Source organism: Pelophylax lessonae (genome assembly GCF_965119305.1).
Source record: "Pelophylax lessonae genome assembly, chromosome: 1".
In the NCBI taxonomy this organism is placed as follows: Eukaryota; Metazoa; Chordata; class Amphibia; order Anura; family Ranidae; genus Pelophylax; species Pelophylax lessonae.
Window position 1 is genome coordinate 104,270,154 of NC_138768.1, and position 15,254 is coordinate 104,285,407.

At 42.6% G+C, this 15,254-nt stretch overlaps 1 protein-coding gene across 2 annotated transcripts in view; it reads right to left on the bottom strand.

Moving 5' to 3' along the window:
• The window catches only part of ANKRD55 (ankyrin repeat domain 55), a 136,336-nt gene extending 121,338 nt beyond the window's left edge, over positions 1-14,998 (bottom strand). For both annotated transcript variants that reach the window (XM_082258780.1, XM_082258779.1), the window contains exon 1: positions 14,580-14,998. In XM_082258780.1, the coding sequence (XP_082114906.1) occupies positions 14,580-14,619 (40 nt within the window). In that variant the 5' untranslated portion in view covers positions 14,620-14,998. The remainder of the gene's footprint in view (positions 1-14,579) is intronic.
• Positions 14,999-15,254: the final 256 nt, after the last annotated feature.

Genomic DNA, 15,254 nt, shown 5'->3' on the forward strand with positions numbered 1-15,254 from the left:
CGCAGTGGACAGTAAACAGTCCTGCTTGGCTAGTATGACAATCCAATGTTGTTGAACATTTCCCTCTACTAACTGACAATTTTATACCGCTGAGGATCACTTAGCTGTGCACACAGACACAGAGTTTATTGTCTGTTATGTTGTCCAGAACTCACGGAAGCAGTGTGCTATGTTAGGCTTTATTTCCTGCCAGAATCCAAAGCTTCATTATACATCATTTTTCATTTCAATCAGTGCATCCAAATACAACAAGCAGAAACACATGAAAAGCTTATCATTTTACACATTTATTACTGAAATTTGTATTTTGCCTGGAATTTTCCTTTAGGCCTTGTTCACACTAGTGCAACTTCTGATGCAACTTGAGTCACAGAGAATCGCATGAAAAGGGAAATCTCATTGATAACAATATTTCCCATTCTAATCAATGTGACTCAACATGGTGCGATTTTGGAAAAGGTTTTTGCATTACTTTGGTGTGATTTACAGCGCAACTTGGCTCCATAGAATATGCATGTGTATTTTAAATGATAGAGACAGAATATCAACCACAAATTCAGAAAAAAAACACATAATACAAATGTTATAAATTGAGCTGCAGTTTAGTGAGTAAAATAAGTATTCGATCCTCAAGCAAAACATGACTTAGTACTTGCAAACGAAAAAAAGTTACAGTCTGTCACTTTAATAAGTAGCGCTGTGATGATGCAAACAAAATTCAAAATAAAAGTAAGTCCATATGATGTAAAACACCCAGTGCTGTTCTTCATGCTAATAATTCAATGTGCCAATGCTCTGTAACATAATAGGTGTAGTCCTTCTTTTTATAAATCTCCACTTCCAAACACCACTCTGCATGCAGTAAGTGATCCCTCTCCCTTTAGATGAAAAACTCACCAACTCCAAATGCCTTCCATTCTCATGGTTGGCAAGACAGCTTTTTGGTTGAAATCATCAACTCAAGGGCAGATGTCAGAATAATCACTTCACACAGTGTAATATGGCAGGTATCATGTTGAGAAAAAAGGGGAAAACTTCCTATGGCATAGTAACCAACCCACCACAATTTTATTTAAAAAAGGTAAAAGGGCTGCTCACATTGTTTAACCACTTTACCACCGGAGGATTTTGCTGTCTTACGTCTGGGCCACTTTTTGCGATTCGGCACTGTGCGACTTTAACTGACAATTGCGCGGTCATGCAACGCTGTACCCAAACGAAATTTACATCCTTTTTTTAGAGCTTTCTTTTGGTTGGTATTTGAAAAACCTGTGCGATTTTTACTGTTTGCGCTATAAACAAAAAAAGAGCGACAATTTTAAAAAAATAACAATATTTTTCACATTTTTTTTATATGAACTCCCCCCCCTAAAAAATGTAAAAATCAATTTTTTTTTATCATTTTAGGCCAATTTGTTTTCTGCTACATATTTATGGTAAAAAAAAATCGCAATAAGCATATTTTGATTGGTTTGCGCAAAAGTTATTGCATTTACTAACTAAGGGAAAGATTTCTGTCGTTTTTGGTGTTTTTTTTTTAACGAGTAATGGCGGCAATCTGCTATTTTTTTTGCGGGACTGCGACATCTTGGCGGACAGATCGGACCCTTGACTGACATTTTTGACACTTTTGGGGGTACCAGTGACATTACTACAGTAATCAGTGCTATACATATGCACTGTTACTGTAAAAATTACACTGGCAGGGAAGGGGTTAATTTTATTGGAGAGGGAGAGGTTAATGTATGCCTGGTGCTTACTGACATGTGTGGGGGGAGGTGACTGAGTGACACAGGGACAGATCGCAGGTTCAGCTATGCTGAACCCTGCAATCTGACACTGCCTGTCACTTAGGAGTTCCGCCCGCTTGTGTTTACACAGGCGGGCGGATCTCCACACTCGATTCCCTGACGATCAGGGAAGAGCAGCGGTGATCCCCGCCGCTCCTCCCCTGGCCCGACTCCCGCTGTAACTGAATACAGCGGGAGCGAGCCTCCGGCGGCGCACGGGCGCCGCCCACAAGGGGAGGAGTCCAGCGATGTAGGTCTACGTCGCTGTACGGGATCTAACCACTTTGCCGCAGTAGCACCAATGTGAGCGTTCGGCAAGTGGTTAATATATTTTTTTCCGTGATGTTGTGAAGTCGTTCCGTGATGTAATATTTGATTAGGCTATTCAGAGGGTTAATTGAATAGACAGACAAACGGATTGCGTAGTGTCTCATGAGTAGGGGATATGGCGTGAGCCGTGGAGAGGTTTGCATACTTGTAATAGAGGGAGGATATTTAAATGAAGTCGCCACGCTGTGCGGGGCGTGGTGACAGGGCGAACAGAGGAGACACCGGGATGTACTTTGATAACCTCCATCGGTGGTGAGATAAGATATGCAAGCAGAATTTCATGTGATTTATACTATGAACGTCTAAACTGTTTTTAACTCCTCCCACCCGGCCACCGCACATATACGGCTTCCTCTTTCTGAGTGGATGTTCCTGAACATCCTTCAGAAGAAGGGAGATCGCGCGGCCACGTGCCCACGCAGCTGCGTGATCCTGACATGCCTGTGTCCCCCAGACACAGTGCAACACTGCTCAGCAGGAGGGCTCTGTGATTGGCCCTCCTGATCACATGATAGTTGTGTCCAATCACAGCCATCATGTAATGTAAACACAGCCATTGTAACAGCGATCGGCTCTGCTTCCCCTCACACATAGCCTGTCAGTGGGTAGAAGGAGAGCAGATCTGTGCAGCCAGCCGGGGATCAGTGAGTTTACTCTTATACTCACTGATCACCCAGCTAGTGTCCCCAAAACAGTGTCCCCAACACAGTAAAAACACCTGTCACACATCTGTCCTAGGAAAATAATCTGCCCCATCTGTCTGTGGTCATCTGCCACATCTGTCTGTGGTCATCTGCCACATCTGTCCGTGATCCTCTGCCACATCTGTCCGTGAACCTCTGCCACATCTGTCCATCATAATCTGACACATCTGTTCATAATCATCTGGCACATCTATCTGTGATCATCCTGTGCACATCAGCTGCCTTGTCTGTCTGAGATCATCTGCCACATCTGCCCGTGATGATCTGGCACATCTGTCTGTGATCATCTGGAACATCTGTCCGTGATCATCTGACACACATCTGGTGCACATCATTTGCCACATCTGTCCGTGATCATCTGCCACATCTGTCCGTGATCATCTGCCACATCTGTCTGTAATTTTGTGGCACACATCTGGTGCACATCATCTGCCACGTCTGTCTGAATTAGAGTGGAGACTGCGAGCCAGGCCTTCTCGTCCAACATCAGTCCCTGACCTCTCAATGCGCTTCTGGAAGAATGGTCAAACATTCCTATAGACACCCTCCTAAACCTTGTGGACAGCCTTCCCAGAAGAGTTGAAGCTGTTAAAGCTGCGTAGGGTGGGCCAACTCAATATTGAGCCCTACGGACCAAGACTGGGATGCCATTAAAGTTCATGTGCGTATAAAGGCAGGCATCCCAATACTTTTAACAATATAGTGTATGTGTTCGCATTTGTGCGTGAGCACTGTATCTTTACATTTTTTTTTTATTGATCAACTTTATTGCTTCTTGCTATCACAAGGGATGAACAACAGTAATACTGGCCATACATGAATGGAAATTTCCTGCTGAACCGGCTGGGATTCAGTCCACGTAGAGGCAGACTGATTGTACCCATCCATCGTTCGACTTGGGTACAACCAGCCTGTTGGATTTTTTACATTCGATCACTGCCGGCTGCTATAGCCCCTAGCAGTAATCATTAAGCACAAAAGCGCTGCGGGAGGCATAGCCCCTTCAACACTAACTGCGTTATTGGGGTAAGTGAGCAGTTTTCTTTCCTTTCACACGTGATGGAAGGAAAAAAAATGGAGTCATCTATGGGCTGCTTATAGCCGCTCAGATCGCTTTTACCTTATAGAGCATCGTTGGCTCTAAAAAAAGACACTAGGATCGGCAGTCATGATCCTGGTAGAATCACTGAAACCCGAGGACGTACAGGTATGTCCATTTGTGGGAAGTGGTTAATAGATTGCTTGTGGAGAGATCATATTTTCGATTGATATGTTCAGTCGATTGCAACATTCAGAACACTACTATGTGTGTAACATCATTTGGTAAAGCAGAAAGCTTTGGCGAATAGTCCCTTGCTGGGAAAACATCTTTATAAGTATACAGTGCTTTGAAAAAGTATTCACACCCCTTGACATTTTTCACATTTTGTCAGGTTACAACCAAAAACTTAAATGTATTTTATTGGGATTTTATGTAATAGACCAATACATAGTGGAACATAATTGTGAAGTGGAAAGAAAATGAAAAATGTTTTTCAAACTGTTTTACAAATAAATATGTGAAAAGTGTGGCATGCATTTGTATTCAGCCCCCGTTACTCTGATACCCCTAACTAAAATCTAGTGGAACCAATTGCCTTCAAAAGTCACCTAATTAGTAAAGAGAGTCCATCTGTTTGTAATTTAATCTCAGTATAAATACAGATGTTCTGTGAAGCCCTCAAAGGTTTGTTAGAGAGCCTTTGTGAACAAAGAGCATTGTGAAGGCCAAGGAACACACCAGAAAGCTCAGGGATAAAGTTGTGGAGACGTGTAAAGCAGTGTTAGGTTATAAAAGAAACCCCAAGCTTTGACCATCTCACTGTTCAATCCATTATTCGAAAATGGAAAGAGTATGGCACAACTGCAAACCTACCAAGACATGGCCATCCACCTAAGCTGACAGGCTGGGCAAAGAGAGCATTAATCAGAGAAGCAGCCAAGAGTCCCATGGTAACTCTGGAAGAGCTGCAGAGATTCACAGCTCAGATGTCAGAATCCCTACACACGACAACTATTAGTTGTGCACTCCACAAATCTGGCCTTTCATGGAAGAGTAGCAAAAAGAAAGCCAATGTTGAAAGAAAGCCATAAGAATTTGCAGTTTGCGGGAAGCCACGTGGGGGACACAGCAAATATGTGGAAGAAGGTGCTCTGATCAGATGAGACCAAAATTTATCTTATGGCCTAAAAGCAAAACGCTATGTGTGGCAGAAAACAAACACTGCACATCACCCTGAACATCATCCTGAACACACCATCCCCACAAACATGGTGGTGGCAACATCATGTTGTATGGATGCTGTATAGGCTGCCGGTGGTCTGTGGAAACGGCAACTAGTCTAAATCCCCAATTATTGCTGCTGTAGAGTCAGCGGAACTGACATGGTTGGAGATTTTGGTAAGTTGGAGTTTTTGGCAGAATATCGGCCCCTTCCTTTTCTGAATTGGACACAGTGAGCGATCGCTACCGATCGCTGCTGTGTCCTGTGATAACTGAACAGAGTAAGTTCTGCTTCAGTTTATGAATGAACGGGAGCCTCTGCATCCCGGTAATTCATTTTCAATGCTGAGGCTGCTGATAAAGGGACTGGGGAATCTGTCCTCTGTCCCTATCTCTGTCTCAAAGGGGAGATGTCAGGTGTCTGTTTAGACCCCTGATATTTTACCAAAGCCCACCAACAGGGCTGATAAAAAAAAATTGCAATAAATATAAAAAAATGAAATTGTAAAAAAATAATAAAAAATGAAATTGTAAAAAAATAAAATAAAATAAAAAACGACTGACTCCATTCCCCCCTGCCCTACCGACACTGTCTACTGCCCCAACCCCCTCCTCCGAAAAATCATTTAAAAAAAAAAATTAAAAACAAATTAAAATTGTAAAAAAAGAATCACATAAAAATAAAAAAACACTGTCCACTGCCCCATACCCCTCCCCCCCCCACCCCCTTCCCCAGAAGCACTGTAAAAAAATGTTTAAAATATTGATTTAAAAAAATAATAAACATAAAAATTGTAAAAAATAATAGCTAAAATAATAAAAACAAAAATCTACCTCTTAGATACCTCTTAGCCCTGATGACGCTGTGAAGAAACACGTTAGCCTTTTGAGAAGGTCATTGCTACGTAAGGATTTTATATTGCTGCAACATTGCTTTGCAACTACACTCATCATCTTGGATTCTGATGAGAATCTTATCTAAGATATCATGAAAGGGTTTTTCAGCCTAAGGAAGCTTTGGGTTGCTGGTGGTAAATGTGGACTATGTGACCTTTAAATGTCAGGTCAGATAACATCTGATGAGTCCAGGCTCCATGGTGGTTGTGTGCTTTGTGAATAAAGTGATAAATACCCAAGTCTGTATTGTGGGATTCGCTCTTTTTCATCTGTGTTCATCATGTTGGCCGCCTGATTAGCTCATCTGGTGCTCAGTACCTCGTCTAAGCAGATAATATTTCCACTTATATTCTTACTTTCCTATTGTCTCATGTTTCTGACTATCCATTTTCTATCTCTGATATCTATTCCTCTAATTTCCTTAAAGTGCACAGCTGGACAATAAGAGAAAATACATTCAGTACGTTTCAGCAATACATGCACATGCCTGCGATACTGCAAGAAACCTAGTGAACTTTACTGGGCATTTTTTTATCATGGACATGGGGGAACGTCTTTCCAGCACCTCCAGCACTGAATGAATTTAATTGCAAGAGGTGCTGGGGTGTGCTGGAGGGTCTGTTGTTGCTGGCTGCTGGGGGGCCTATTGCCATTGGGGGGAGATCTACTGTTGTTTCAGGGGAGGGGGGCAATTGTTGCTGGGGAGGTCTATTGTTGCTCGAAGAGGGTCAATCATTGCTGGGCGTGATCTACTTTGAAGGTAGAGGTCCAATGTTGCGTGCTGCTGGAGGGCCTATTGATGCTGGCTGCTGGGAGAACTATTGTTGCTGGTATGGATCTATTGTTGCTGAGGTTTGTTACTGGGCAGGTATTTTGTTGCAAGGCGGTCCATTGTTCCTAGGGTGGATTTATTGTTTACGGGTTATTTTATTGAAGGGGGTCTTTTGTTTCTGGGGGTCTATTGTTGATGACTGCAGGGGATCTATTTTGCTGCTTTTCTTGATATAATTTACAAATTCCACACAAATTACTTAGTACCACAAAATTATACTTGGTTCTGTATTCTTCAAAAGGGCAGAACTGGGAGGCAGGTAGCGGGTGGAACTAAGGGACTATGCTCAGAGGTGGGCAGAGACAAGGAATTATGTACAAGGGAGGAGTACCTGCACCTATTCTCTGGGGAAAAAAAGCCCTGGAACTATAACTACCCACCACCTCATTTGTAGGCCAGCACAGGAGAACTTAGGCAGGGGTGGCAACTAGGGATAAGCTTTAAGTTTGAGTCGAAAGTAAGTTCGACACGAACATTGGCTTCTTCGTGGGAAATTCGAGTTCCCACGTTATCATGGACTCTGACCTCTGATTCCAATAAATCACCTGCTGGCCAGGGGAATCAAATCCACAACCATCTCAATTGCAAGCTTGGTATTCTACCACCTACGCCACCGTCAAGCCTGCTTAAGGTGAACACACTCGCTAAACACACTCGCTGAACACACTCGCTGAACACACTCTACCTTATTTCTATCTCATTCACTGTGTGTAGGGTGATATAGAAGTTAGTTAGGCAGGGAGAGTGTGTTCAGCTTAAGCATGCTTGACGGGCGTAGGTGGTAGGATGCCAGGCTTGCAATTGCGAGGTTGTGGGTTCAAATCCCTTGGCCAGTGGGTGATTTATAAGTGGAATTCTATCCAAAATCCATACCAGACCCTTATCCAAGCACACAGCCTGGCTGGCCAGGGGTGGGTACTTTGGGGCAGGGGGGGGGCTCTGCCCGCGCTAATGAGCTGTTTTTAATTTGACAGCTCTGCCCCCCCCGTCCGAAAGCACCTTGCCCCCATGTTGATAGGGACAGGGGTCTCTTCCCGACAACCCTGGGCTGTGGTTGGGAGGGTCTGTGGGGGGCGGCTTATCGGAATCTGGAAGCCCTCTTTAACAAGGGGGCCCCCAGATCCCGCCCCCCCATGTGAATGGATATCGGGTACATTGTACCCCTACCCATTCACCAAAAAAGTGTACAAAAAAATAAAGACAAAAGCCAGCTTTGGACAAATCCTTTATTAAAAAATAAAAAAATAGTGTCCCCCGATGATCAGTCTCCTGCCCGCCCAAAAAATAGAAAGAAAAAAGACGCTCCTGCTGCTCCGGACGCTTCCCACACTAATGAGCTGTTTTGAATTTGACAGCTCTTTTATAGGGATCTGACGTTACAAGCCACCCCACAATGCACTGCTCAGGTGCAGTGAACAAATTACATGACATCAGTAATTTATTCACTGTACCTAAGCAGTGCATTATGGGGTGGCTTGTGAAGTCAGATCCCTATAAAAGAGCTGTCAACCTTAAAACAGCTCATAGAGTGGGAAGCGTCCAAAGAGGCAGGAGCTTCTTCTTTTTTTCTTTCTATTTTTCGGGCTGGCGACTGATCATCGGGGGACACTATTTTTTTTTTTTTTTTCAATAAAGGACTTGTCCAAAACTGGCTTTTGTCTTTTTTTTCTTGTACACTTTTTTGGTGAATGGAAAGGAGTACGATGTACCCGATATCCATTCACATGGGGGGGGGGGCAAGGATTTGGGGGCCCCCTTGTTAAAGGGGACTTCCAGATTCCGATAAGCCTCCCCCACAGACCCCCACAACCACAGCCCAGGGTTGTGGGGAAGAGACCCCTGTCCCCATCAACATGCACTTACCCCCCATGTTGAGGGCATGTGGCCTGGTATGGTTCAGGAGGGGGGGCGCTCGCTCACCCCCACCCCCATCTGGGCCAGCCAGGCTGTGTGCTCAGAAAAGGGTCTGGTATGAATATTAGGGGGAACCCCACGCCATTTGTTTTTAAAATTTTGGCGTGGGGTTCTCCTTAAAATCGCTGTTTTTTTAAATTTTTTATCTGTATTGCCGGGAGCCGACAATACATTACAGTCACAAGCAAGTTTAAATTACATTTTTTTCCTTTAGAAATATCAATATTGCTGCAGTGGGCTACAAACATCGCACAAGCACGATATTTAAAGGAATATTTCATTTTTATTGTTTCACTTTAAGCATTGTTAAAATCACTGCTCCTGTAAAAACGATTGTTTTAAAAAAAAATGTTTGCATTGATGCATGTCCCCCAGGGCAGTACCCAGGATACACTAGGTGCTCACTGAATTTCTGGCAGGATAAACAGATATTTTTCTATACATGCAGTATTTTTTTTTAGAAATGTACCAAATGTTTTTTTTTTTTTTTTTTTTATTGGGACCAGACACACAAATTAAAGCTGAGTTCCAAGTATTTATTGCATACTTACATTGGACTAGCTTGGACTACTGTAAGTATACAAATTTAATAGCTGATGGACCACTGGGGAAGCTGACAATCACTCTAGTAGTCAGTGCTACTACAGTGATAGCAGCGATCTTCTGGGTCCTGTGCTGAGTGGTGATTGTCCCATCTCTCCACCACATCCAATCAGAGAATACTTTGTATTTATTGAAAAAAATGCAATGCATTCTGTGAATGGCAGCAGTGCTGAGCAAGCGACCCCCTGCAGGAGGGAAGCCGCTCGGTCCCAGAGGATAACTTATCACTGTAGTAGCACCAACTAATACAGTGATTTTCACCTACCCGAGCAGCCCCTTAGGTATTAGATATGCATACTTACAATCGTCCAAGCTGGGCCAATTTATGTATGCACTAAGAATTATACATGGGGTTCAGCTTCAAGTTTAAAAGTGGACTTGTCAGTAAGCTCATAGTTTTTAACAGGTTCAAGCACTGCAAAGAAGACACTGTGCCTGCAGATACCTACAGACATGGCTTTTTCTCAGCAGGAACGTGGGGGAACGCAGTTCCGGCACCTCTAGCGCTAAATGTATGTAATAGCAAGGAGTGTGGGGTGTGTTGGAGGGTCTCTTGACGCTGGCTGCCTGGGGATCTATTGTCACTGGTAAGGATCTGTTATTGTGTGAGGGTCTATTGTTGCTGCTAGTGGATATATTGTTGTCGGGGGGTCTTATGTTGTTGGTAGGGATCTCCTGTTGAGGTAGAGATCTATTGTTGGCTGATCTATTGATACTGGTTGCTGGGAGAGCCGTTGTTGCTACTGGAGGGGGTCTAATGTTGCTGGGGTGGATCTTTTGTTGCTAGGTGAGATATTTTGTTGTGCATGGGAGGTGGGCAGGGGTGGAACCAAGGGACAGTGCTCAGAAGTAGGTAGTGGGTGGAGACAAGGTGTGACTCAGAAGGGGGGAGTTCCTGCACCTATTCTCCGAGAAAAAAAGCCCTGCTTACAGAGGTTTCCTTCTGCTGCCTCGGAGCTCCGAATCTCAGACTGTTGCAATCTACCTGAAAGTATTGATCTGTGAAAAAACCCATCTCACCCCTTGCACAGAACTTTTTGTCAGTGTGGATGCCCTTACACGGTCGACGGTCATTCCTGCCAGGAAGTGGTAATGCAGGGTCTGTTAAATACATATATGGATACGGATAAAGCAAAATTTATAATTTTTGGCTATCCTGCTGTACATCCCATCCTGAAATATGAATTACTGTTAACTGTTGAATTCAGTATCCTGAGGTCTCAAAGCTCATTGCTGGCTCTATCATTTATTCACTCACTAACCTTATCCTGCTGCCACTATTTTAAAAACGTAAAATCTGAAATATAAGACCCCCTCCACCCAAATGTATTACATCTTAGCTCAACTTTTGTAAAATTTTACTTTCTTGTCTACCAACAGACGGACACCATTCCAATAATCTGGAAATTAGCAAAAAAAATGTATAGAAAAACCTGGTTGTAGAAAGCTTTGTCGGTTACCATGAGACATGTACAGTGAATTATTTGAATAGCTGGCAGCCAATGGAGAATTTTACAGGTAAGTACAATGCTGGAGAAATGAAAAGACAGGTAGATGAGCCATTTCAAGTCTCTTCTCACTCCAATGTTGTGCTTCTCTATCAATGTATTAGTTTGCTCTCTACAGTCCGACCCTTCATATATTTTCATACATTGTCTTTGCAGATTTCCAGATACCAACCCAAAGGTAACCTCTGCTCTGCACATAACCTTTTACTCTCCCCCATTCTTCTTGTCACACCCTCAAACTTCTCTATCCAGAACTTTTTAATAAGAATCTCTACTTCTTTAAATTCCCTCTCACATGCCATTTGGTAACATATGAGACCTTCACATCTGAAGGCTGTGGTTTATAGTGTACAGTGCCAGTGTGTGAAGCTGTATGTCAATGGAGGAGGTTCAGGGCTGCTCTGTGCAATACTATTGCACGGAATATGTGAGTATAATATATTTATCATTTTAATTTATAAAAAATTGCCTTTACAAATGTTTTACGGTCCTTTCACACGAACGATCCGATCAGATCCGCCTGTCAATTTTTTAGGCGGATCTGATCGGATCCTCCATGCATCTCTATGGGGCAGCGGATGTCAGCGGAGACATGTCCGCTGACACCCGCTGCCATCCTGTCTGTGAAATCCGGATGGATGGGATCGGATGAGAGCGAACAGGCGGTCCGTTCTCATCCGATTCCCCCATAGAGAGCAGCGGGGCTCTGACACCTCCCTCTCCGCACACAGAGCAGAGATGGAGCTGTCATCCGCCTGCTCAGCGGGGACTGGCGGATCAATCCCCGCTAAGCAGAGAACGGTCCGCACCGGAATGCTGACCGTGTGAAAGGAGCCTATAGCTTTTTTTTTTACTACTTCAATACCAGTATTATTTTCCAAAGAATTGTGGAAGAAAAAGAGGTAGATTTCAGGGGTTCTCTTAAGCCTAATACACACAGGCCACATGTCTGGCGACATCGGCTGGGTTCATGAAAACCGTCATTCGTCCCATGTGTATGGCGGCTGGTCTGATAGAAGCTGACTTCTATTGGACGAGCGTGCTGGAAAACCAGCAGCCAACCGGCTCCTGATTAGTGCTCTCAGCCGATGGCTGAGGGCGCAGAACAGTGTTTTGGTGAGGGGGGGCTCATGTCAGAACATAATAGAACAGCATGGGAGATCACTGTGCTAACATCGCATTGTTAGTACAGTGGCTCTGACCGGAGCTGTCAGGTTTTTTTTTTGTTCAACCTGATAGGCTTTCCTGTCCTGGCATATTTGTTTGACTTGTTTTACAACAGAAAGTAAGGGAGGTTCGGGGGTACTCTGTGCATTACTATTACACAGAACAGGTGAGTATGATATATTTATTGTTTAATTTTAAAAAATTGCCTTTACAAATGCTTTTAGTTTTTTTACCACTGCAATACCAGTATGGCTCTTCATTTCCAAAAGATTGTGGAAGGAAAATAAGTTATTTTGGGGGGTGCTCTTGCTGTCCTGGCATGCAGGAAGAAAGGAAACAGTTTTTGGTCTTTTTTTTCCTTCATGTAGTAAAAGATTTAAAAAAAAAAAACAGTGTTTAATAAATACCAGAATAAAGCGCTGTCTAAAAAAAAAAAAAAAAAAAAAAAAAAAGAAAAGGTGAAAAATTCACATGTTGAATAACAGAGTAATTTTCAGTCAAACTATCACAGCACTGAAAAAAAAGGTCTGGTAATAAACAAAGGTATACACAGGTTGGTACTGAAGTGTTTAGGGACCCCATAATTAGTAAGCTGTTTTATATAAAGGGATTGTTATTCTTCTGCCATTACAGTTGGGTTATATTTTATACGGCCAGATAGTGCTTATCAGGCTTAACGCCATATCACTGTTGTACATTAGACAATATGATCTTTGCAGGCATTCTAGCGTTGTTATGGCGACATGTCTGTAAACATTTTAAAACGTCTGTCATTTTTGGGTCAGTTGTCTATTAAAAAAAACCAAAAAAAAACCACAAGTTGATGTATTAATTAGTCTACTGGCCTATTCTAGGTTACTGCAATGAGCTTTGCACTGCAAAAGGCAGCTTAGCTCCATCTGGATTTCCATAGCAACCTGTACATGTCAAATTGGTTCCCCTAGTGTTTATTCTGCCAGAAGCCACTCGGAGCACACAGTATATTTCCTACAATACGGAACAGGGAGGCCCATTGTGGCGATATAAACTCAGACACTGTACTGTAGCAGTGACACATGAATTACACATTGTCATGCTAATCGCAATCAGTTTAGTGAAGCATTGTAACACAACAGGGCTGAGCCAGATGCCCACAACAGAGCGTCACTGTTGAGAAACATAATCCTCCTTCGCTTGTGTCTCACTCCGAGGGTCTCCAGCTCCATCATTAAACATCCAACACGTCACATGCATGCAGCTACCTGGAGGCGGAACCAGTGGAAATTGCACTTGAGAGATGCTAAGACTTCATTTAGAAAGGCAAAGCGTTAGAAGCTGTGATCAGAGAGCAGACTTCATTGTTATACGGAATATAGAAAACAGAAATCTTATTCATTTATTGGATACTATATTCATGCACAACCCAGGGCTCAAGTTTGGAAGTACTGGGATACAATAATGACTCCCAAAGTATATAAGAGAATTTGTCGAATATAGGCAGCTATATTCATTAACAGTTTCCTGAGTAGAGGTCATTAATGTCAAGAAGCACTGACCAAATTTTAAAGCGTCTGTATGTGTCAGGTAACTTTTTCTGTCTGGCAGAGAGGTCTGAGAACTAAGAATGCGCACAGGCGCACATTCCTAGTTCCCTTCTGTAGGGTAGTTAATGTTCATTGGCATGAGACATTGTACCTTAAGACTGAACAAGGGTGTATTGCTGTCAAAAAGCAGTTAAGGGTTGATGAAAGAGTCTGCCACTGCATTACAGTTAGCAAATTGGTATTGCACAGCAAAAATTGCTAACTGGAACCGGTGCAAACAGTGGAGAAATCTGCTCTGAACCTGGATACCGGAACTCCAGATGGCCATAAAAGTCTTTAAATAATAGGCAAACCACTGAATTCCCCTTCTATTAATTTTCACTACATTATTAAAAGAAACCCCTATGTAGTGGACTTGCCCACTAGTTTTGCCCCACTACGGTAACTGTATGCTATAAAAGTGTAGGACAGAAAATGGTGTTATTGATAACAACCAATTCGATTTTTCCTTTTTATTTTCAGATTAACACTGAAAAATGTCAGTTTTATCTGATTGGTATCTATGGACAACACCATTACTTTCTTCTTCTGTCACTTTTATAGAGTGGACCATTAGTACTCTAAAATATTGGTAATAGATTACACCATAAAAGCCTAATACCAGCTAAATGAATATATACAATACTGCAACTAAAAAAGTAAGTCAGACATGAGATTCACACAAAAGTGGATAAGGAAATGGATTTTATGTAAATTACCAATATGAATTATTGTCGTTATAATAAAAAAATATACATATGACTTAAGAAAGCAAGCTGTAATAAAAATGTTAAATAGCGTGACTACTCAGCATAAGTGTTACATATACGTGACAGTCAAAAACGAGTCTCTCCCGCATACTCCACTATATCAAGGGACCTACTGGTCAATATTGGTCATCCTATGTCATTCAATACAAAATACAGGTAATCATTTGATTGAAAAACTTAATACAATGGCCAAATTACCAGCAGATGGGCAACAGACATCGTAAACACAGTTGACTCACCTTTATGTTGATCAAACACTGAGGAGTTGCTGAAATCCATGTTTTTTCTCTCTTTATTTGCAGAAAAGACGGCGTCAGCTGGGTTCCAGGATGGAGCTGCTATTTTACAGCAATATCTGCATGTGCTTATAGCATCGCCTTTGTATGTGATGGCACAAAATTGCCCTATGGATACTGACTGGTACCTGGGATAAATCACAGCATGTTATTCCTTTCTAGTTAGGATGCATGATGGAAATAAGATTCACTCAATGCTAGATGATGGCAAACCGTGCTGGCAAGCGAGTGCGGAATTGTGGTGAGTGAATCATGTCTTTTGTTATAGCTGGTGTAGAGGCAATGCAGCTCTCTCCAGCATCAGAAACAGGAATGTTGCTATAAAGCAAATAGAGATCTCAGAGGATGAATGATTACTGGAGTCACAGAGCCGCAGACTGAGCATGTGCGAGGCTGTCTGTGTAGCACTGATTGTAATGTGCCGCACTCACTACAGATATCAAACACACTTTAAGTGTTGCAAGGAGGGGGGGGGGGGGGATGCTAACTGGATTCAAGGCAGAACAGAATTACACCACAAAGAAATGTGAAAACACAAGATACATACAGTGCTATGAAAAAGTATTTGCTCCCTTCCTGATTTTTTATTTTTTGCAGATTTTTTTTGTTCCATAAATG